General features: G+C 43.6%; 1 protein-coding gene across 1 annotated transcript in view; it reads right to left on the reverse strand.

The window, feature by feature from the left end:
- The window catches only part of LOC137353632 (glutamate receptor ionotropic, NMDA 2B-like), a 280,249-nt gene that overhangs the window by 113,049 nt on the left and 141,028 nt on the right, over window positions 1–26,172 (reverse strand). The window contains exon 3 of the mRNA XM_068019983.1: window positions 1,949–2,063. Coding sequence (XP_067876084.1) covers window positions 1,949–2,063 — 115 coding nt within the window. The remainder of the gene's footprint in view (window positions 1–1,948; window positions 2,064–26,172) is intronic.

Consider the following 26,172-nt stretch of genomic DNA (forward strand, 5'->3'; position numbering starts at 1 on the left):
ATCTGAGCCTGGGGATTTATCCACCTGTAAGCCTGCTAAAACAGCGAATACTTCCTCCCTTTCAATGCTAATTTGTTCAAGTATATCACAATCCCCCTCCCTGATCTCTACACCTACATCATCCTTCTCCATAGTGAACACAGATGAAAAGTAAGCATTTAAAACCTCACCCATGTCCTCCAGCTCTACACACAGATTGACACTTTGGTCCTTAATGGGCCTGACTCTTTCCCTTGTTATCCTCTTGCCCTTAATATACTTATAAAATGCCGTGGGATTTTCCTTTATCTTGCCTGCCAGTATTGTTTCATGACCCTTCTTCGCTCTCCTAATTACTTTTTTAAGTACTCCTCTGCGGCCTCTGCTGTTTTCAGTGCTCTGAGGGCTCCAAGAGAGTCCACAGTGGCGCAGTGGCTAGCAACGCAGCCTCACAGCTCCAGCGACCCAGGTTCAGTACTGGGTACTGCCTGTGCGGAGTTTACAAGTTCTCCCTGTGACTGCGTGGGTTTCCTCGGGTGCTCCGGTTTCCTCCCACATGCCAAAGACTTGTGGGTTGATGGGTAAATTGGCCATTGTAAAAATTGCCCCACGTGTAGGTAGGTGGTAGGAGAATTGAGGGAAAGTGGGGATGTGAGAGGGGAAAAATGGGATTAATGTAGGATTAGTATAAATGGGTGGTTGATGGTCGGCATGGACTCGGTGGGCCAAAGGGCCTGTTTTGGTGCTGTATCTCTCTATGACTAGATAGGAAGAAACTGTTCCCATTGGCAGAAGGGTTGAGAACCAGAGGACACAGACTTCAGGTGATTGCGAAAGAAAGACGACATGACAATTTTTCTTTTACGCAGCGAGTGGTTTGGATCTGGCATGCACTGCCTGAGAATGTGGAGGAGGCAGATTCAATCGTGGCTTTCAAAAGAGAATTGAATAATTATCTGAACAGAAAATATTTTCAGGGCTACGGGGAAAAGGCGGGAGAGTGGGACTAGGTGAGTTGTTCCTGCAGGGAGCCAGCATGAACACGACAGGCCGAATGGCCTCCTTCAGTGCTGTAACCATTTGATGATTCTATGATAAATGGATGCCTACAAAGAAGCAGACATTAGGTGGGTTGACCAAAAACTCGGCCAAAGTCGTGGGTTTAAACGAGGAGGTGGAGGTGGAAAGATGAATGAATTTTGGGAGATGTTGAGGAGAATAAGGAGAGATAATGCGCCAGTCACAAAGAATGTCATTTATAACTTCGGTTAGGGCCATTTCTGTGTTATGGGAGGGTGGAAATCTGGTTGGAGAGCTTCAAGCAGGCAGTTACAAGAGAAATGGACACGGATTTGGAACATGTTCAAGGAGCTAGGAGAGGAAAAGGGAGGTTGAGATAAGGCAGTGGTTTGAGGACAGAGATGGTCGAGAATTAGGTTTTTGAGGGGGTGGGGGATGATGGTGGCTTTGAAAGAGAAGAGGGACAGTACCTGAAGAGAAATAACCATTTACAACTCCTGCTAGCATGGAAGTAAAGTTTAGTGGTCAGCAGCTTGGGAGGAATGGGGTCAATGGAACAGAAGGTTGATCTCAGGGACAAGATGAGCTTGGAGACGGCAAGAGGGTAGGAGAGAGAAACAAGACAGAGGCAGGTGTTCAGTGGTGAGGCTGGGGAAACTCTGGGGAGATCTGGCTTGATTGGCAAGGGGAATCTGGAAGATCAGCAGAAGCAGCTGAACAAATAGTCTACATCCTGATGACTAAAAGCATTCCTGAGCTCCTCACACTTGCTGTTAGCGGTTAAGCTGGTGAGTGCATGGTGCAGAGTAAACAAACAAAGCTGCGGACAATTTTGCTGGATTACTGTTTTGTTGGATTATAGTTTTAACTAGTTTTGCACAACAAATGTGCATACACACATGCCTCTTTATTTCCCACATTCCTTGCAAAGAACCCCAGAATCCTTTACCTTCTCCCAGACTCGCTCTTTGTTCAGTAAGATTATAACTAATTTGGGGTGCATCTGGTACCCATCTTCACTGAAGGAAAGGTTTCTTCCCTCGAAGCTTACATTCATAAGGTATCTGCAAAAAATAGAAGAAAAGCTGGAGATTAATGTCTAGAATGCAGAGCTGTCCATGTTTATTGCAGTCATCACTGAGTACTTAAAGCACTACAATTAGAAGCTCTAACAAAACCACTACTCAATACAGGAGCCTGTGGGTTGGTTCTTCTTGTGGTTCAAACCTGCAGTTAGCATTTACTGCCTTACTGTGTGACACTGTTTTCAGGGTACTCAAGTGGCAACTATACTCAGTAATCACCCATTCCACATGTTCAAACATGCAAGGTTGAATTTGTACCAATTATTGCATCACCTGCCTATGAGGCCTGGGTGGCACAGTGGGTTAGATACTGGCCTTTTACACACAGCTTGTATTTATATCGCAGCTAGAATGTAGAAAAATGCCCCGAAGTACTTTGCAGAGGCATAATCAGACAAAACAATGGACACTGAACCAACGAAGAAAATATTAGGAGGGGTGGTCAAAGAGCTGGGTTGTAAGGAAGGTATAAAAGGAGGAGGAGGAGAAGGAGGTGGAGAGGCAGAGGGATTTAGAAAGAGAATTACAGAGCTTTGTTATACACATTCTCGCCAATCTGGAAAATTAGCACAAGCTCTGACAGTCTGAAAGAAGCCAACAGCTCAGAAACCAGCGTGAATGGAGGCCTGTGATTCAGACCCCACCATGCCATAACTCAGCTAAAATGGACATTTACCTGTGCTGGAGGATCATAATACCACAATACAATCCATTTTCTTTGGCAAGGCCTTGGGGTTTCAGTTTTTGCAATGACGTGTGAAAACAAAAACATACTCTGAGAGTGCAGTAGGACACAAGCTTGCTGTAATCTAAGCTGCAGGTAATCCCCAACCTTCTATCATTTGAATTGCAGGAAAAGCCTAAAGTATGAAAAATTATGCTCCAGGGATGTAAAGTAAAAATTATGGTGATATAAGTATCAAGATAGTATGAGTCTAGAAGTTACATTACATTGCATCAGGTAAAAGGGACAAGTCACAGTGGCTCTACACCACCTGGGCCACATCACAAGTTTGATGTCTTTAACCATTCTACTTGTTCAGTTGAAGAACAAGAAGTAAATTTCCTGAGGTTGATCGACTATACAGGTATTGCCATCTTATTTGAAGTACTTATGCTGTAACAAGTGACAGATACATTGGGACTATATCATAGTCTTGGAAAAGACAAAAACATTCTAGGAGTGGTCAATCAGCATGGCTCAAGCACTATTTCTCTATATCCCTACACGGATGTGACCAGGTCTCAGCATTTTTTCGGCAAGGCAACCAAGGAAATCACTGCCCTTTAAGAAATTAGTTTAGAAGACTACCAATCAAATTGTTCCCTGTGCTGAAGGGTTCAACTCCCATGGGATACATGTTAAGCTTGAGGAAGTTTGGAAAGGAAAACCAGACAGAACTTTTTGGCCCAATAATTTACATTTACAGAGAAAGACTTTCATTTAGAATAACATTTCTCATGACCTCTGGATGTTCCAAAGCGCATTACAGCCAATGAAGTATCTTAGATGTGTAGTCACTGTTGTAATGTAGGAACTGCAACAGGCAATTTGCACACAGCAAGGTGCCACAAATGGCAATGTGATAATGATGCGATCATCTGTCTTATTGATGTTGGTTGAGGGATAAATATTGTCGTCCGTCCTCAAAATAGTGTGATGGTATCTTTTATGTCCACCTGAGAGGGAGTAGACAGGGCCTTGATTTAATGTTTCATAAAAAAGGTGGCACCTCTAACAGTGTAGCAGTCCCTCAATTCTGCACTGGGAAGGTCAGCCTGAACTTTGTGCTCAAGTTTCTGGTGTGGGGCTAGAACGCAAACCTTCCCACTCAGAGACAAAAGGCCTACCAACTGAGCCACAATTGACATCTATACATTAAATGGCGCAATTGACAGAGAAAAAAATTCCCAAAGCACAAAGTTATGACTAAATGACCATGAAAGTTCAATGAAGCAGACATTGCTGCTGGGTTTTCTCCTCAGGGCTCCTTCCGCTCCATCGATGGAATGAGGTGGGTTTGGGGCAGACATCCAATTTCCAGCTCACCTGATTTTGTGCTCCATTAAGAATGGAGAGTAAAATCGGATGTCTGACCCGAACCCGCCCCATTCTCCCAGGATGAATTAGGTTAAAATTAGGACTCTATATTCTGTCCTTATTTTTATTCAATATGATTATTCATTATCCATATTTATATTAAAACGCTGCAGGCACTTCCTGTCTACAAAAGTTTCCCCACTATTGCCACATATTTACGCCAACATTTCACCATAATTCAGTGCAGCTTCTCCCATTATCTGCCATAAGTTAAGTGGGATATCCACGGAAGTCCCAGAGAAACTGTGCAAACAGGTTTCATCAGATCTTCGGCCAAACGTACAGCAGAAAATCAGGAAACACATGGAAATTCTACCCCAGATCCTATATCCACATTTATAATGGAAAAGGCCTGTGTAAACAATACAGAACACCCATCCAGTACTGCATTCAGCATTAGAGACTGTCTCTCCTGTACTGCATTCAGCATTACAGCATAACAATGCACACCTCTCTCCTGTACTGCATTCATGGTTACAGTATTACAGACCACTTCTCCCATTCTGCATTTAGCACTACAGTACATCTGTCCCATACAACATTGAACAATGTAACTCATTACCATCATCCTGCAATATAGTATTGCAACCCCCTACAACACTGAATAGTACAAATTATTACCTCCATACTGTATTACTGCAACATAGTCCAATCCCCTGTACCACAGTAAACAACCACAGTGAGAATAACCACAGTGAACATCCACAACATCCCCCTACTGCACCTTTATGACATTCCTCACTCCAGCCATCCTTGAGGTCTGAAAAGTCAGATCGACAATTCAATACCAGTTGGTGCTAAATCTGGGGCAGATTAATGATGTTGACTTAGGGTTGACAGGAGATTGTTGCCCAAACTCAAATTACAAAAGAAACACACATGCAGTAGAACAAGGGGTCAAACTCAAGTCATGTGGTGGACCTGATCCGACACACAGTTATTTGAACACACTGTGGCACCAACTTCTGGGCATGCGGTCCTGCACCTAATCTTTGGCAAAGGCATGGTGACTGCCATATTGACATATCCGGATGCAACCCATCACTGCTGTTTATGGGGCAATAAAACCTGTGGAGTGCTATTACATGGCTTTATGACAATCTGGATACTTTCATTACCATGTGGGATTTGAATTCATTACTTCTAGGTTGCTAGTCCAATAAGATAAGGATAACCCCAATCAGAATCCTCAAATGAGGTTATTGGGGATGGAGTTGGGAGGGGAGTTGAAGTTATTGGGAATAGGTTTGGGGGGAGGGGTTGAGGTTATAAGGGGATGAGGGAGGGAGGAGGGTTTGAAGTTACTGGAGATGAGGTAGAGAGGAGGGGTTGAAGTTATTGGAGATGAGGTAGGGGGGAGGGGTTGAAGTTATTGAGAATGAGGTAAAGAGGAGGGGTTGAGGTTATATAGCAAAGAGATAGCGAAGTGGGGCTGATTCATCAGACAGGATACTAGTTGGGTTAAATGACCTGGTCTTGATCCTAAAACCTCTTAAAAGGCACTCAGTTGTTATTTGCTTTTTTCAATTCTTCTATGAACTGTGAATCACAAGGCTTAAATTTCACAATGCAAAGAACCAGCTTTTCTCTCACTTTCCTCACTTCAGACAAAGAAAATATGGTGAGCAATAAAATTACTATGATATATATTTATATTCTAATTACACCATTTTACTCCCTTGCATCAAAGACTCTGTATTGCTGACTCACACCTGCACATATGGTGACATGCTTCAGTTGGCCAAATATTTGTCTGTGTGGTTGGTCTATACAGAAAATGTTATTCCCTTGGGAATTCTGCATTGACAGAGATTAATATCACCACTAGAAGCAAATAATTAATTAAAAGTCAGACTTTACTGAACCTCCAAAACATCAGCCCTAGGAAAATAAGGCTCATTAGCTTCAATATTCTATTCACGTCAGGCAAAGAAGTTTTGCTGTGCTTTTCTCCATTAAAATAGTACATTTTGGATACAGTCAGGGGTGGTCAATCTTTTCTAATATAATTCCAGAAGATACTTTTGCCAATTTTTGCTGTAGTGCTATTTTGGCAGAGAAGGTACTTAAGCTAAGTGGGATGATGCCCATGTTAAAATACAGACAGTGAAAAGTGTATCAAAATGTTCCTGCACTGATAACACTAAAAGCAGGAAATTTTGGTCGCAGATTTACAATGGCTGCAGTTCGTACGTTGTGAAACATAAGTCAGGGTAAAGTAAGTTTGTCCTGTTTCACTTTGATTAATAAAAAGTGTCAGGCGCTTCAACAGAAACCAAAAGAAATCAGAAACCTCCCCCATGAGTGAGGAAGCACACTCACCCACAGTGGAGAAGAGCACTGTCACTCCTGGTAGAGAACAGGGACTGTTATTCCCACTGGAATGACAGTGTTACTCCCAGAACATAACAGGACTGTTACTCCCAGTGGGGAACAGCAGTTACTCCCAGTAGAGAAGAGCACTGTTACTCCCAGTGAGGAGGAGTACAGTTTGCCTACTTTCATGCTGTTAGTCAGGAGCATTGGTTATTAAGTGTCCGGTAGCTGTAGTGGAATAATCTCATTCATGAAAAATATCAAATTTGTCATTGCACCAAAACTGGGTAAATTCATGAAGCGAAATTGTAAACCCATTGAAAATGTATTTATTATTTCACTGACAACAGCGACATGTGTATCTGCCTCCTGTTTGGTAACAGCACATTTCAAGTTTATTTTTCATTCCTTTATTTATATAAAATTTGACCAGATTTCAAATCTTTTAACAGAAGGGTGTAGATTTTGACTTTGTTTGATAGTGCACGATAAGCAATAGTGAATAGCCTGTTTTATATCTCTCCTGATTTTTATTTTGATTAACTTCAAGAGCTGGCCTCAGAAGAATCCTGAGAGACGAAGGGCTGACTCCACTTTCCCAGGAGGAGTCCTTAAACAGACATTTGGCTCCTGATTAACAGGTACCAGGAGCCTAACGCCGAAGGACACCAACATATGGGTTGGGTGAATTTAGAAGCGGCCTGAATGCTCATGCATATTGAATGTGGGCCATACCACTGCCCAGTTTCATACCCGGAAAACAGAAGCAACACAAATAATTTTTTAATCACTCAAGATTGCCTGACAGCTGAGACAAAGTCATCTGAACTTCAATGTAAAAAAAAATTACAGCCTTTCTCCAGGTTTTCAGTTCCAAATTGCTTTGTTGCTAATATGTGCTAATACCAACTCCATGCATCTTGCAATCCCAGTCTGAAAACCTGTAGATTATTTAGACAGGAGATTCTCCTTCCTATCCAGACTAACATATACTCTTGAATTTATGACGCACTTAATGAAGTACAGGCTCTCAAATTAGTGCACTCAGACTGGCGTATTCTCAGACTGGCATTCTCCAACATTGGCATACCCTTAGATTGGTTCTCCCTCATTAGTACACTCTCAGTATGGGACACTCCCACTGCTGCACTCAGATTGTTACTTGCTCAGATTGATGCACTCTCATTAGTACAGTCTCAGAATGTAACACCCTCAAATTGGTGCACTCCCATTGGTTCACTCATGCACTCATTACACAATCTCAAATTTTATACTCTCATCGGTACATTCTTTGATTTGTGTATTCTTGGATTGGTGGCCTTTCAGGGTGGTGCACTCTTGTTGGCACACTCTCAGATCAACATACTGTCATTAGTACCCACACTAATTGGTACACTCGCATTGGTACAATCTCAGATTGTTAAGGTCTCAGCTTGTTACGCTCTCAGATCAGGACACACTCTGATTGGAATGAGATTGTTTCTCTCTCATTTGTTTGGGCCACTCTCATTGATGTACTTTTATTGCACAGATTTTACATTCTCATTTTTTGGTGCTCTCTCAGATTGATGCACTCACGGATTCTTCTACTCCCGGATTGGTGTCATCTCAGATTAATGTAGTCTCATTGGTACAATCTCACAATGTTACTCTCATTGGTTCACTCAGATTTGTGCCTTCTCATTAGTACCATCTCAAATTGGTACAATATCAGATTGTTAAAATCTCGGGATGCTGATCTCTCATTGGTGCATGGTCAGATTGGTGCATGCATAGAACATTAAAACTCTCAAATAGTTACACTTTCACATTGGTTTACGCTCATTGGTACAATCTAAAATTGTCATGGATAGATTAGATCATTCTCATTGGTACACCCCCAGATGATTATACGACCAGAATAGTTTACTTTCATTGGTACACTCTCCGACTGTTAAACTCTCACATTGGAGGACTCTCAATGGTACAATTCTGAATGGTGCACTCTCATTGGTACAAACTAAGATTGTTATACGCGGATTGGGTTATTCTCGGATTCTTATACTTAAAGATTGATACATTCTCATTGGTACATTCTTAAATTGTTACACTGCGAGATTGGTGCAATTTCATTGGTACACTCTCAGAATGTTACCAGGCACCCTTAGATTTGTACACTTTCAGATGGGAGCACTCTGAAATCAGTGCACTCTCAGTATGGTTCACTCTCAGTGGTACACTCACAGATAGTTCCATTCATCTGGGTGCAATCTTGGATTGGTGCATGTTAAGATTGATGTGATCGCATTAGTACCCTCTTATTAGTGCACACACTTTGGTACATTCTCAGGTTGGTTCATTCACTGTTGCACTCTCACATCGGACAATTCTCATTGGAGCACTCTCAGATTGGCGCCTTCTCATTTGTACACAAACAGATTGATGCACTCTCAGATTGGTTTACACTCATTTGTACACTCTCAGAATGGTGTGCTCCCATTGGTACAAACTAAGGTTGTTACACTCAGATTGGTTCACTCAGACGTGTGTACTATTGAATTGATGCACTCTCAGATTGTTGCAATTTCATTGGTGTATTCTCAGATTGTAACACTCATTGACACACTCAATCATATGGTTACAGTGCCAGAGTGGTGCATTCTCATTGGTGCACTCTCACATTGGTCCACTTTTAATAGTACAAACTAAAATTGTTACACTCAAATCAGGCCACTTGCAATTGGTGTACTCAAAAGATTGATGCACTTGTATTGTCATTTGTCACTGAGAGATTGGTTCACTCTCTGGTACAATACCAACTTGTCATGCTCAGATTATGTCACTCAGACTGGTGCACTCTCATACTACATTCTCAGTTTCTTACACTGCCAGTTTGGTCCACTCTTATTGGCACATTCTCAGATTGTCAAACTCTCTGATTGTACCAATAAGGGTGTACCAAACTAAAATTGCTAGATTCAGATTAGATCACTCTCAGATGGCTACACTCTCAGATTGGTGGACTCTCAGAATGGTGTAATCTCATTGACACAAGCTAAGATTGGATCACTCTCAGATTGGTACACAAAGACTGATGCACTCTCATTGGTATATTTTCAGATTGTTAATCTGCGAAATTGATGCAATTTTATTGGTACACTCTCAGCTTGTTGCCAGACAGATTGATTCACTCTCATTGATGCATTCTCAAATTTGTACACTCTTAGATTGGGAACTTTCATGGGTACGGTTTCAATTTGACACATTCTCACTGATACACTGTCAGATTGTTACACTCATTGGTTCACTTTCAGATTAGAGCACTCTCATTGGAACCCTCTGAAATTGGTGCACTCTCAGAATGGTTTGCTCTCAGTGGTACACTCTCAGATTGTTACACAGATTGTCACACTCACTGGTACACTCATCGATTGGTGCACTGTCATATTGATACACTGTCAGATTGGTGTACGCTTATGCATTTACTGTCAGATTGGTGTACACTTTAATTGTCACACACTCATTGGCATACTCTCAGATGCTTGAACTGCCAGATGGGTGCCATCCAATTGTACAATCTCAGATTGTTGGACTCTAATTGGTACACTCTCAGATTGCTACATTGCCATATTGGTGTACAGTCAATGAAATCATTGGTGCAGCTTGGATTTGTGCACTCTCTTTGGTGCACAGTCAGATGGTTACACTTTCAGACTAATGCAATTTTATTGGTATACTCTCATATTGTTACACTGCCAGACTGGCACACTCTCATTTGACTATTCTCAGACTGGCACACTATCAGATTGGTGCACTCTCAGATTGGTTAACTCTTGGATTGCTGCACAACTGAGATGGGAGTAAACTCAAATTGATGTATGCTCAGATTGATGCACTCTCACTGGTACACAGATTGTTCCACCCATTAGTAAACTCGCAGATAGTTACACTGCAACTTTAGCGCTCTCTCATTGGTACACTCTTAAAGTTTTGCCATCTCATTGGCACATTCTCAGATTTACCAATGAGAGGGAACCATTCTCAAATTGGATCACTCTCAGATGGTTATGCTGTCAGATTGGTGCCCTGTCATTGGTACATGCTCATATTGGTGCACACTCACTGGTGAACTCTCGGATTGGTTGCTGTCATTGGTAGACTCTAAGATTTGTGCACCTTCCAGTAGTGCACTTCTGGATTGATGCACTCACAGACTGGTGCATTCTTATTCATTGGTACAGTCTCATATTGATGCATACTTATCGTTTGGTATGTTAGGGTCTGAAATTCTGTTAATGGATGATAAATACCTGGTAGATCAAGATAATAAGGTGAACAGGTGTTGGGTGTTAATTAGTTAATTGTATTCAAGTGTGTAGATATAAAGAGGAGACAATCAGCACTGGCTGTGGATGTTGTGAGGTGTGCAGAAGTAAGCTCTGTGGCAAGCAATAAACAATCTCCACCAAAGCATCCTAGTCTCAGTGTCTTATTCACCAACAGGCTTGGGAGCATCTCTAACATGGTGTCCCCTCATTGGTGCACTCTTGGATTGGTGCATTGTTGGATTTGTACACTCTCAGATTCTTATTTGTCCAGTTTTGTGCACTTGCATTGGTACATTGTCAGATATTTACACTTAAATTGCTGTCTTCTCATTGGTGCACTCTAAGATTTTTACACTTATTGCCACAGTCTCACTGGTACACCATCAGATTGGTGCACTTTCATTGGCACACTGTTAGATTGTTATACTCCCAGCTTGGTACACTTTCATTTTTGCACTCTCAGATTGTTACACTGGAAGATTAGTGCACTCTTGGATTGTTGCACTCAGATTGGCACACACTCACTGGTACACTCTCAGATTGGTGCTCCATGATTGGTCCACACTAATCGGTATGCTCTCATTGTTGCACATTCATTGGTGAACTCTCAGATTGTTAAACTGACAAGATGGTGCAGCCTCTTTGGTCCACTATCAGATTAGCCCACTGTTAGATTGCTGCACATTCATTAGTACAGTCACAGATTGGTGCATACATAAAGTTTGGTGTCCTCTCATTGGTGCACTGTTAGATTGGTGCATTGTTGGATTTGTACACTCTCAGATTCTTATTTGTCCAGTTTTGTGCACCTTCATTGGTACATTGTCAGATATTTACACTTAAATTGCTGTCTTCTCATTGGTGCACTCTAAGATTTTTACACTTATTGCCACAGTCTCACTGGTACACCATCAGATTGGTGCACATTCATTGGTATGAACTCAGATTGTTAAACTGACAAGATGGTGCAGCCTCTTTGGTCCACTATCAGATTAGCCCACTGTTAGATTGCTGCACATTCATTGGTACAGTCACAGATTGGTGCATACATAAAGTTTGGTGTCTTCTCATTGGTGCACTGTTAGATTGGTGCATTGTTGGATTTGTGCACTTTCAGATTCTTACACTTCCAGTTTTGTGCACCTTCATTGGTACATTCTCAGACATTTATACTTAAGTTGGTTCACTCTTATGTGTACACTCTCAAATGTGTTCACTGTCAGTAGTACACTATTAGATTTTAACACTTTCTGATTGTTATACCCTCTTTGGTACACGCACAGATTGGTTCACTTTCAAAATGTTACAGTTCCAGATTGGTGCACTCCCATTGGTAAACTCTCCAACTTGTTCAATCCTATTGATACACTCTACAAATGGTACATACTTAATTTGGGGCATTCCCATTGGTACACTCTCAGATTGCTACACTCATTGGCATATGCTCAGTTGGGTACACTGGCAGATTGATGCTCTCTGATCATTGGTGCATGCACAGATTGGCAAACTCTCAGAGTGGTGCACTCTTACTGGTGCATTCTCATATTGACAAACACTGGTACACTGTCAGAATGGCACATTTTTAGATAGTTACACTCTTCGACTGCTACACTGCCAGATTAGTGCCCTCTCACCAGCCCACTCTCAGACTGGGGTATTCTCATTATTACACTCATATTATTAGACTGCCATATTTGTTCACTCTCATTGGATACACTCAGATTAGTGTACTCTCATTGGTATATTCTTAATTTGGTTTATTCCCATCGGTACACTCTCAGATCGTTACACTCTTAGATTTGTTCACTCTCATTGGTACAATCAGATTGCCGCACTGTCAGATTGACACATCCTCACTGGGGCACTCTCATATTGGTGCATTCTGATTGATACGCTGTCAGATTTTTACACTCATTGACACACTCTTGGATGTTTACACTGCTACTTTGGTGCTCTCTTAATGGTGCACTCTCATATTGGCACACTGACAGGTACCCTGCGAGATTGGTGTACTGTCATTGGTTGGTGTAATCACCGGTAAACTTGGTTTGTTGCATTCTCAGATTGTTACACTGCCAGATTGGTGCTGCTTTGTTGGTAAACTCACAGATTGGTTCAGACTATTGGTGCACTCTCAGATTTGTCCACTCTCATTGGTATATTCTCAGATTGTTACACTCAGATTAGCATCCTCTCACTGGCACTCTTAAATTGGTACACACAGTGGTTGGTGTACTCTTGAATTCCTGCATTCTCTTTGGTACACTCTTAGATTTGTTCATGCTCAGATTGGTGTACTCTCATTGGCACCCTCTTGCATGTTACAGGTCAGTGTCCTCTTATTGTTACACTTTTAGATTGATACGCTTACCTTTATTGGTACACTTTAAAATTGGTTCAGTCTCATTGGTACACTCTCAGATTGTTACACCCTCACTGGTGCACTCTCATATTGCACACACTGATTGGTATAACATCAGAATAAAACACTTTCAGATTGTTACATTGCCAGATTGATTCACTCCTATTGGTACACTTGTAGATTAGTTTACTGTCATTGGTACACTCTCAGAGTGTTACACTCATTCAAACCCTCTTGGATGGTTATTCTGCCACTTTTGTGCATTCTCATTGGTATACATACAGATAGTGTGTTCAGATTGTTACACTTTTAGATTGGTACACTCTCATACTAGAGCACTCTGATTGGTACAATGTCAACATGGTGCATTCTCAGATTGTTGCACTGCCGATTGGGTACACTGGTACACCATATTGGTTCAGTCATTGGCAAACTCGCAGATTGGTGCCATCACATTGCTACACTCTCAGACTGGTGCACAGTCAGACTAATATACTCTAGGAGTGGTGCACTCTGGTATTGGTGAACTTTGATTGACTCACTTTTATTGGTACACTCTCAGATTGGTGTCAGAATGGTGCATTTCCAGATTGTTGTCAGAATGGTGCATTCCCAGATTGTTACACTGAGATTGATGCATCCTCATTGGTAACCTCTCAGATTGTTACTCACATTGGCATACTCTCGGATAGTTACACTGCTAGATTGGTCTCCTCTTACTCGTACACTCTCAGGTTGGTACACTCTCAAATTGGTACACTCTCAGATTACATTCTCAAAGTGGTGCATTCTCATATTGTTGCCCTCTGTTTGGAATACTGCCAGAATAGCACACTCTCAGATTGTTACCCTTTCAGATTGGCACACTTTCATTTGTTGGTGTACTTACTGGTAAACTCTCAGACTGTTGCATTCTCAGATGGTTACAGTGCGAGATAAGTGGCCTCTCATTGGTATGCTCGTAGATTATTACATTCACTGGCACACTCTCAGATGATTACACTGACACTTGGGTACACTCTTATTGGTACACATTCAGATTAGTGAACTCTCATTGCTGCACTCTCAGACTGGATCACTCTGAGTGGTGCACACTCACTGGTACACACTTATATTGGTGCACACTGATTGGTACAATGTCTGAATGACACACTTTCAGACTGTTACATTGTGAGATAGGTGCACCCTCATTTGTCAACTCTCACATTGTTACACTCATTGGCACACTGTCAGATAGTTATACTGCCAGACTGGTGCCTTCTTATTGGCACACTCTCAGATCATTACACTCATTGGCACACTGTCAGATAGTTACACTGCCAGACTGGTGCCTTCTTATTGGCACACTCTCAGATCATTACACTCATTGGCACACTGTCAGATAGTTACACTGCCAGATTGGTGCCCTCTTACTGGTTTAGTCTCATTGGTACACTCTCAGATTGATACATTGTCCAATGGGTGCAGTCTCATTAGTATACTTGTTACACTGGAAGATTGGTGTATTCAGTATGGTCCAGGCTCACTGGTACATTTGCAGATTTGTTCACTCTCATTGATACATTTTAAGATTGATGTATACTCAGATTGGTGCCCACTCATTGGTACACTCTCAGATTGCTGCATTCGTATTGTTATATTCTTAATGGTACACTTTCAGACTGTTACATTCATTGGCACATTCTCAGATGATCACACTATCAGTTCAATGTCCTCTTAATGGCTTAGTTTCATTGGTGCACTCTCAGATTGTTACTATCAGAATGGATCACTCTTATTGGTACACTCACAGATTGCCTTCATCTCATGGGTATACTCTCAGATTGTTACACTCATGCCATATTCTTGGATGGTTACACTGCCACTTTAGTGCGCTCTTATCGGTGCACTCTTGTACTGGCACACTGATTGGTACAATGTCAGAAAGGCACACTCTCAGACTGTTATACTTTCAGATTGGTGCACTCTCACTGGTAATCTCAATTTGTTGCATTCTCAGATTGGCTCACCATCATCGATACATGCACAGATTAGTGCACTCAGAGTGTTACATTGCAAAATTGGTGCAATATCGCTGGTACACTTAGATTGGGACACTCTCAGATTGGTGTGCACTAGCAACATTGGTGCAATATCACTGGTTCAGTTGCAGATTGGTTCACTCTCATTTCTACACTCTAAGATTGGTGCACTCTTATTGGTACACTCTAAATTTCTTGTCAGAATGGCACAACCTCAAACTGTTAAACTCTCAGATTGTTACACTGCCACATTGGTGCCCTCTCATTGATAAACTCTCAAGTTGGTATATTCTTTGGTAAATGTTCACATTATTGCACACTCAGATTGTTACATTGTCAGGCTAGTGCACTCTTATTGTTATAGTCTCACTGGTACACTTCCAGATTGGTGCATGCTCAGATTTTTATGCTCGCAGATTAAGTCACTCTCACTGGTGCACCCTTGTATTGGTGCACTCTTGTACAATGTCATAATGGTACACTCTCACTGGAATACTCTCAGCTTGTTACACTCATTGTCAAAATCCCATTGGCACACCGTCAGATTGTTAAACTCTCAGATTGTCACACTGGCAGATTGGTGGACTCAGATTGGTGCACTCTCATTTCTGCACTTTCAAATTGTTACACTTGAATTTTTACACGTTCTCTGGTATACTCTCAGATTGGTGCACTCATTGATGCACTCGCACATTGTTACACTTTCAGACTGGTGCACCCTCTTGAATTGGCGAGTTCTCAGATTGAAGCACTTTCATTGGTATATTCTCAAATTCCTTCACTCATACTGATACACTTGCAGATTATTACAATTATTGGCACATTCTCAGATGTCTACACTGCCAGAGTGCTATACTCATATTGGCACACTCTGATTGTTACACTGCCAGGTTGGTACACCTGTATTGCTAAATTTACAGATTGCGTCCCTATCACTGGTACACACAGACTGGTACACTCCCAAATTGGTACGCTTCCAGATTGGTACACTCTCAGATTGGTACATTCCCAGATTGGTACGCACACAGATTGGCACATTCCCAGACTGGTACACTCTCAGATTGGTACAGGCTCATTGTTAGTCTCAGATTGTTACACTGTGAGATTGTTGACACCTCATTGGTACACTGTCAGATTGGTGCACTCCCAGATTGGTGCACCCCCAGATTGTGATGTAACAGGAATTGTGCACTCTCCTTGTTACACTCTCAAACTGTTATACTCAGATTGGCTCAGTCTTATTGTTCACTCTCATTGGTAAAATTGTTACACTCTCAGATTACTGCACTACCAAATTGATACATTCTCAGATTGTTGCATTGCCAGAGCACTGCACTTGTCATTGAAACACTCTCAGTATACTGATTGATACACTCTCATATTGGTGCATTCACACTTCCTAGAACACAGTCCAAAAAGCAAGCTTTACTATAGACTCTCTTTTTCAGACAAAAGGGTAAATGCAAGTGTAGGGATCCAAATGGTGTCGAGCTCTGAGGCATGATGTCCACCTCAACCAGCAGGACACAGAATCTTACCAATGAACTGGACAGGACATGATCCTAGTCAACATAACACAACCATGACAAATATACCATAAATGAACACAGCCATTGTATCAGTAACTGAAGCACAGCTCTCAACATTAGCGGAGGGGATGCAAAAGGTGTGTCAGAAAACAGACCGCAGCCATTCAGCATGTTACACTGAACACAACAATCATGTTATTTTTTTTTTACAACAGTAAAGGATACTGCTGGAAACCTGAAATAAAAACAGAAAATGCTGGAAACACTTATGAGGCCAGGCAGCATCTGTGGAGAGAGAAAAACAGAGGTAACATTTCAGGTTGATAACATTTCATCAGAATGGAAAGAAATTAGAGATTTAACCATTTATAAGCAAGCACAGCAGCAGGAATAAGGAGCGGAGGAAAGAACTGTGATAAGGTGGAGAGCAGGAGTGATTAAATGAAAAAAGGGATGATGGTGCAAGCCAAAAGGGATGGAAATGGAACAAGTAAAGAAAGACAAGACAAGTCGAGAAGAGGTGTAAATGGTAACAGCAGCAGCCTTTCCAGCAACAGCTGTCTGAGAAAATGGGAGCGGGGAGTAATGACGTAAAGTTATTGAATTCAATATTTTTTTTCTCGAGATGTAAATGAGAAAGGCAAGCCCACATTCTTAGGTACAACCATCACCTACTGACTCCCTTCCAAGGCCAACACCATCCTGACTTGGACGTATATTTGTCGTTCTTTCACTGACACCGGGTCAATATTCTCTAACTACACCAGTGTGGGAACAAGGACTGAAGCAGTTCAAACTGATGGCCCAACAACAACTGTTGGCTCAGCTGGTCACTGGAAAAGTCACTGAGCCAACGGGATATTCTCCAATCATTTTCCATCTATTTGCAAATAAGCTTAGGTGACGTCACTGGGCTAGAAATCCAGTGGCCTGGACTAATAATCCAGGGGCCTGGACTAATAACCCAGGGGGACATGAGTTCAAATCTCATCATGGCAACCTGAGAACTTGAATTTAGTTAGAACAAAAAACAACCAGAAATAAAAAGATGGCATCAGTAAAAGTGACCATGCAACTGTAAGATTACTGGAAAAACCCAACTGGTTCACGAACATCTCCTTAGGGTGGGAATGGGCCTTCCTGACCTGAGAATTTGACTGTTTTATTCCCTTCCCTACTGGAGGGCCACTGAGGCACTTATTGCACCCTTTCTACTACCAGGGCTGAGATCAGCTAATTCAACTGCAATCTTGCCAGCTGTGTGGCTCAGTACCATCTGGGGCATTTACTAACTGGCAGACAGGACCTGTAAAAACTAGACTCAAAGTACAGTGTCATTGCTGCCCTTGTTACCGGTGTTTCAATCCACTGTATTTGAAAGATTAGCCTCAGAAATCTGACCTAATTTCACATTAGCAAAGTTCTTTGAAAGAAAAAAATTGACAGTCAGTTAGAATGTGCCCTAACGCTTGCCTTTTTGACCAAGGTTCTGACCCATCACACTGACTTTGGTGTTAATGGGGTATGGTGCTCATACTTGCTACTTGTTGAGTACAGGGTGAGGTAGTGTTGTGTTTTGAAATTGCAATTGCATTGTGTGCTCTAGAGGCTGCTGTAGAACACACATGCTAGCAAAGTGAAAGTGAAACTAAGACAGAATAAAAAGAAAAGCCTTTATGTTCAGCTGCTGCAGTCTTTGTCTCTCTGTCTTTACCTTATACTGTGTACTCAACTCGGCTAAACATCACTCAAGTCCCCAGGACATCACATGTATATTCTTTGATGTGTACAGGGTGTTATCTTTGTGCGAAAATAGGACCATTTATTATTCTGTACCTGTGCAATACAATGGATGCTTGCACAACAAAGAATGAACCAAGTACACAACAGAGAATACACCCATACAATACAAGGAAAAGACTCTGAACACAGTAAAGAATGCGCCATGCACACAACTAATGGGCCTTGTACACAACGAAGAACAGACCATGTGCACAGCAAATAATGGACGCTGTACACAATAAAAAATATACCACCTACACAACAAAGAAAGCAAACTGTACACAAAAAATAATGGACTTTGTGCACAACCGATAACAGACTCTGTACACAGCAAATAATGGACCTTGTACTCAACAAAGGAGGAAGTACAGAACAAAGAATACACTGCACAAAACAATAATGGGTCCTGTACACAACAAAGAATGGACCCTGTACACGAGAGATAATGGATGAGTGCAGAACAAAGAGAACGCCCCATACAGAATGAAGAATGGATCCTGTACACAAAGAATCAAACGTGTATTCAACAAAGCATGGACCTTGTACACAATGAAGAATAGTCCCAGTACACAACAAAGATTCGAGTACATATACAACAAAGCACTGACCTTGTACACAAACAATTTTGGAACCAGTACACAAAAAATTGACCCTGTACACAGCAAAAATTGAACTGTGCATACACCAACAACAACTTTTATATAGTTCCTTTAATGTAGTAAAACATCACAAAGTGCTTCACAGGTGTGTTATCAAGCAGAATTTGACGCCGAGCGACATAGGGAGATACTAGGGCAAATGACTAAAACTTAGGTCGAAGAGGTGATTTTAAAGGAGGAAAAGGAGGTAGAAAATCAGAGAGATTTCAAGAGCTTAGGGCCTTGGCAGCTGAAGGCTTGGCCACCATTGCAGCAATTAAAATCGAGGATGGTCAGGATGTCAGAATTAGAAGGGCAGGGGTATCTTGGAGGGTTATTGGGCTGGAGGAGATTAGAGGGATAGGGAGGGGCGAGGCCATAAAGGGTTTTGAAAACAAGGTTGAGAACTTTAAAATCGAGGCATTGCTTAACCAGGAACCAATGTAGGCCACCACGCAAAGGGTTGAGGGGTGAATGGGATTTGGTGCAAGTTGGGAAGCAGAGCTTTGGATGGCCTCAAATGTATGGAGGGTAGATTGTGGGAGGCCAGACAGGAGTCAAGTCCAGAGGTAACAAAGGCATGGATGAGGGTTTCAGCAGCAGATGAGTTTAGGCAGGGACGGATGTTATGGTGGTGGAATTAGGCAGTCTTTGTGATGACGCTAATATATGGTCAGAAATTCAACTCAGGGTCAAATTTGACATCAAGGTTGCAAACAGTCTAGTTCAGCCTCAGATAGTTGCCAGACAGAAGGAAGGAGTTGGCAGGTAAAGTTTGTAGAGGGGGCTGAAGACAATGGCTTCGATTTCCCCACTATTCAATTGAAATTTCTGCTCATCCAGTACTAGATATTGGGTAAGCCATGTGACAGTTTAGAGACAGTAGAGGGGTCGAGAGGGGTGGTGATGAGGTAAAGCTAGCTGTCGTCAGCATACATGTGGAAACCGATGCTGTGTCACCGAGGGGCAGCATGTAGATGAGAAACAGAAGGGGCCAAGGAAAGATCCTTGGAGGACAGCACAGGCAATGGTACAGGAAGAGTAGCCATTGCAGGTGATTCTCTGGCTACGACTGGATATGTAAGATTGGAACCTGGTGAGTGCAGACACCCAGCTGGACGATAGTGGAGCGGTGTTGGAAGAGCATGGTGTGTCGTATGTGTCAGAGGCTGCAGACAAGTCGAGAAGGAATAGTTTACTGTTGTCACAGTCACATAGGATGTAATTTGTGACTTTGATAAGAGCTGTTTTGGTACTGTTACGGGGGCAGAAACCCGATTGGAGGGATTCAAACATGAAGTTCTGGGAAAGATGGACCTGGATTTGGAAGGCAACAGTGCATTCAAAGACTTTGGAGAGGAAAGGGAGGTTGGAGACAGGGCAATAATTTCAAGACTGGAGGGGTCAAGGGTTTTTTTTTGAGGAGAGGGGTGATGATGGCAGAGTTGAAGGAGAGGGGGATGGTACCTGAGGATTGAGAACCGTTAACGATATCAGCTAACATCAGAGCCAGGAAGGGATGTTGGGTGGTCAACAGTCTAGTGGGAATGCGATCGAGCGAGCAGGAGGTGGATCTCATGGACAAGACTGCTGGGGAGGGCATCAGTGGCAATAGGAGAGAAACTAGAGAGTGAGATGTGAGTTCAGGGCTAGGGCAGGGGGAAAACCTAAAGGAAGTTTGGCCTGATGGAGTAAGGAGAACAAACCTTGTACACAATAAAGAATGAACCTTGTATGTGACAAGGAAACAGCAAATGCACGACAAAGAATACAGCCTGTACACAGCAGGGAATGTACACCATGGAGAATACACATTTTAGACAACAAAAAATACAACCCTGTACACAATAAAGAATCGAGTCTGTATACAACAAATAATAGGCAATGGCTGCAGAATTCTAAACCCCCTGAAACAGGCACAAGGGTTGCAATCCATGATTAATCAGCCCCTGTTGCTTGTTGCAAGCTTTGTGCTGCCTGTTAATTTAAATGATTGGAGTTTGCAGCCAGCACTAAATGTGCTGCTCAGTGGCTGCACGCCTCAGCAGCAAGTGCAAATTCATGATGGTGGTGTAGTGGTAATGTCAATGGGCTAGTAATCCAGGGGCCCAGGCTACGTTCCTGGGGACAAGGGTTCAAATCCCACCATGGCAGCTGGTGGAATTTAAACTCAACTAATGAAAAAATCTGGAATTGAAAGCTAGTCTCAGTTATGGTGCCATGAAACTATCATGGATTGTCATAAAAACCATTTGGTTCACTAATGTCCTTTAGGGAAGGAAATCTGCTGTCCTTACCTGGTCTGGCCGACATGTGACTCCAGACCCACAGCAATGTGGTTGACTCTTAACTGCCCTCTGAAATGGCCTAGCAAGCCACTCAGCTGTCAAGGGCAATTGGGGATGGGTAACAAATGCTGGCGTTGCCAGCGACACCCACATCCCATGAAAGAATTTTTAAAAATGAGAGGCTAGCCTGCACCTCTTAAAGGGGAGGTGCATTTTGGCTGGAACAGGTGCTGGGAGTCATTGTAAAAGTGAGTTTGACCTGGCAAGGAATGGCACAACATGGCAGAGAGTGGGCTCCAAGATTTTCCGACGCTGCACTGGAGGCTTTGGTGCAGGAAGTGCAGAGGATGAAGGATGTCATCTATTCCCAGGGGGTCAGGAGAGCTTCCAAACTTTGAGAAGGCAGTGGAACCAGGTCGCCATGGTGGTCAATGCCAGGCGTCTAGCCCTGAGGTCCTGGATATAATGCTGCAAGAGCTCGGTGATCTCACATGAGCAGTCAAGTGAATGCCATAGCCCACCATCTGCACCATTAGCCTCACACACTGCTCAATGCACCATCACTCAGCTACCAACAATCTCTATCAATCATGACTCATACCTAACATTCATAGTTTCACCTCACCCTCACGCACTTAGAACTGCTGCAAGCCTCACGTTCACATCGCACAGCTGGCACACATTGCCATCTATTCAACCATGATAGCCGTATCACCCAAGCAGATTGCACGGCACTCAACAACATACTTCCCTGTCCTGCACGACAAAGTGGATCATAACTGGTTATGCCTGTCCTCATCACCATGGAGGAGACGGTAGTTGCCATCATTGGTGTGGCCATGGCCAGTGGCAGGGCTGAAACCATCAAAAATGTTGTACACTTACACCCAATCCTCTTTCTTGCAACCCACTTCCCCCTCGTCCCACAATCTCTACTGATTTACAAGCTGCAGATAGTTTATGGGTGCACAACTTGCTTTATCCCTTCCCCTCACCACAACCCTACCCTTGTGCCTTTCTCCTTTCAGATACCCAAGAACTGCAACCTGGCCAGGCAGTGGCGGAAGAGCAGGAAGATTTAGAAGAAGCACTGTCACTCACTCTCATCCTCGAGGCCACCAGTTCAGTTGCTGATGCTGTTCGAACTGTAAATGATAGCTGAGAGGCAGGATCTGCACATGGCGAGACACTGGGCATCAGTGGCCTGTACCAGAGGGGACAAGTTTGCCAGCTTGCCAGAGGGTGAGGTTGCACTCAAGTTCTGCTGCAGAGGACTCAGATGAGGCCTTCAATGGGACGGCCTACAGATAATGGATATGCGCAATGAAATTGCTGGTGCATTGGCAGGTCTGCCAGAAAGCCCGTGGTAATATCAAGGAGCATGGAGGAATCCAGCACCAAGTTGGCACAGGGCCTTGAACAGAGCTTGGAGCCCATCCTTTCTAGCAAGTGACCAATTCCATCACCACTCTTGTGGACCAAAGCTATGATGTAGCATCTGATGGCCGATGTCTCAGCTTCCATTGTATCACAAGCAGAATCCAAGAAATATCTGGGTGCTTCACTGGAAACTCAGACTTGAGTTATGCCAGGTCAGCTTGCTGCCATCATCGCTGTGAACACCAATCATCAAAGGGCCTTGCACAGTGTCACTGTCCTTCAACAGATTATTAAAAGTGCAGAGGCACTGCCCAAGGGGAGCATGTTCCTACCCTTGCCAGTCCACCAGTGCGCTGGCTGTTGTATGTCAGACAGGCAGCCCAGACTGCTGTCATCGATGGTGAAGTCTGAAGTCAGACCTTCTCGGACCAGAGCTGCTCAAGGTCCTCCTGCAGTCTCCCTCAACTGAAAGTCAGCAGCCTTCACCCAGCCATGCTGCAGCCACTGGGGCATGTAAGAGGGAAGATAAGGGACTGCAGGGCTCTTCCAAAGCAGTCCAGGCAGCAGAAGTGTTGTTACAGCACCCCAATGGTCTGCTCCATCAGATTTCATGTAGCAGTGTGACTTTCATTACATGCATGCTGCTTAAGTACGCAGGCATTGCGCACTGCAGTCATGAGCCGTGCCTTCAAAGGATAGCCCTTGTCGCCCAGAAGTCACCCTCTGATTTGTCGTAATGGCTCACATACAGATGGCACAGCAGACTGTCGCAGATTGAAGGTATCATGACTGCTTCCAGGATACCAGGAGTTGACCTGCACGATACGCTGTGTATTGTCGCACGCCAGTTAGATACTGAGGAAATTGGAATCCCATTCAGTTGCGGTACATCTCAAAGCTGATATTTGGTGCCCGCAAAGTGAAGTGCGTACAGTCGATAGCACCCTGCACAATGTAGAACCCTTCATGAAGCCACATGCTCACTTCAGCTGCTTCTCTCTGACAAAAGAGAATGAAATGCATTGAGCTCTCTTGGAATACAATGGCCTCCCATATGCAACACCTGCACAGCAAATTAGGAGGTGTTGCAAAGGTCATCTCCTGCAGACTGTAAGAAGCCAGAGGCATTAAAGGTCATGGCCACAGTCAATGTTGACAGTCATGCTGTCTTTGCATTGCTCTGAGGCTGCAGCTGTTGCTGTAGGAGGTGGCAGATTTCAGTGAGGATGTCCTTAGTGAAGCCGCTATGTCTGACACACTAATTCCTCGTTGAGTTTCATGTAGGCGAATTGCTCCACGCACACACCCTGGCTGGATATGGCCTCCTGCTGAGAGCTCTTCTCCCACAACTCCCTGCACCACCACCTCCCTTTTCCAACAGCTTGTTCTCTGTGCTGCCTTTGCTCATGGTTCCTGTCATGCTATAGTTTAAAGGGGATGTATACTGCACCCATGTTAGGGAGAAAGTGATTTTTGTGGAATCCATGAAGTCAAGACAATGTTCTTCATTGGTGGCGCAGTGGCTAGGACCGCAGCCTCACAGCTCCAGAGACCCAGGTTCATTTCTAGGTACTGCCTGTGTGGAGTTTGCGAGTTCTTGTGACCGTGTGGGTTTCCTCCAGGTGCTCTGGTTTCCTCACACCTGCCAAAGACTTGCGGGTTGATAGGTAAATTGCCCATTGTAAAAATTGCCCCTAGTGTAGGTAGGTGGTAGGAGAATTGTGGGGATGTGAGAGGGGAAAAATGGGATTAATGTAGGATTAGTATAAATGGGTCGTTGTGGACTCGTTGGGCCGAAGGGCCTGTTTCGGTGCTGTATCTCTCTATGACTCCTTCACTACCTGTCACACCATTCCCTGAAGACTTCAGCAACTTTAAACATCTCTGCAAACCATCAAACACTTCTAAAATTGCAGCACGAGCCAGCAGAAATCAGCCAGCAACTAACCTGAAAGTAGCTGAAGATCCCTTTAAATTGCACTGGTGGAGGGGGCAGACCTTCCTGCTGCTGAACCCATGTTCAGCTGTACATGTTCAAGAGAGGGCATTAGCTGGAGCGCTGAGCTCCAAAATGACAGCGTTGCATGCTGATTGGCATCAAGATCTGCCTACTCTGCATATGTCCAGCGAATGCTTCCTGCGGAGCTAGTGCCCTCACCAAAATTGCATCCAGTGCAGCTGGCACCAGAAGTGTGTGTGGATGCCATTCTGAAGGCGAAACAGCATTCGTAGCACCCATAATACAGGCATTATGGATCCAAATTTTACAGCCAATGGACACAACAAAGATTATACCTTGTAGACATGTGACAATAGAGCCTGCGCACAACAAGGCAATACATTATTACAATATGTTGTAGGCTGAGGCTATAGGCTGCATCATGAGAATACATCATCACAGTAAAGGAACATTTTGATTCTGTAGGATTCAGCATCACAACATATTACTACAGTAAGTAAACATACTGAGGTTATAGGGTGCATCATGGCTATACATTGGGCCAAACGTTGCTGGGAAAACAATGGCAATTTTAGGGTGCCGACCATTATTAATGTGCAAAGAGGACATTTGTGAAGTGGTGGGGGGAGGGGGGGGTTGGGGGCGGGGGAGGGGGAGGGCAAAGAGAAATGACATGAGTTGCAAATCGGCACAAACTGCTGGGTAATTTGCGCCACTCGACCATAAGTCTTCCAAAATCCGTAAACCATCCCATTGACACTCAGTGCTGAGAAATTGCTGGATTTGTGTCGTAGACCTGAGTAAATCTCGTTGCTGTCATTCAGGCTGCAATCCCAAGTCGCAATGACCTGATCAAAGGCTTAACTGATGGGCCTCTCTGCTCTCTCCCCATTCCACTACCTCCCAGTGCCTGGCGTATAAGGAAATGGTCCTGGGCCCCTGCCTTCCTGCTGGTCATGACCCTGGACTGTATCCATAGAGGTTGCTGCTTGGTGAGGGAGTGCATACCAGGGTTGGCTGCAGTACAATGGCGCTCATTGCATAGGCAAACTGCTCGTGCAAAAACCTGGCAAAGTTTGCCCAAATTCTGCTCAACGTTGGCCACATTCTGCTGAAGACTGTTCAGCGTCTGCCCCACAGACTTATTGCGGATCTTAAACTCCTAGTTCACTAACCCAAGGTACCTGCTATACTCCCCAATCAACTTCCCTCAATTTTCTCCACCCCTGAAGTCTTCCTCTCACTCGGCCTCATGCTGGCCCCGACACCTACTCCATCTTATAGGGGACCAGAGTGCATATCCCCAAATCTCCCAGTGGTCCCTCACTAGCACTTCTCCAACCCCCACCCCCAAAAGGTCGGACTCAGACCTCAGACTGCAAGTCATGTCACCCAGGCCCCGTG

Source organism: Heterodontus francisci, chromosome 41 (genome assembly GCF_036365525.1).
Source record: "Heterodontus francisci isolate sHetFra1 chromosome 41, sHetFra1.hap1, whole genome shotgun sequence".
Lineage (NCBI taxonomy): Eukaryota > Metazoa > Chordata > Chondrichthyes > Heterodontiformes > Heterodontidae > Heterodontus > Heterodontus francisci.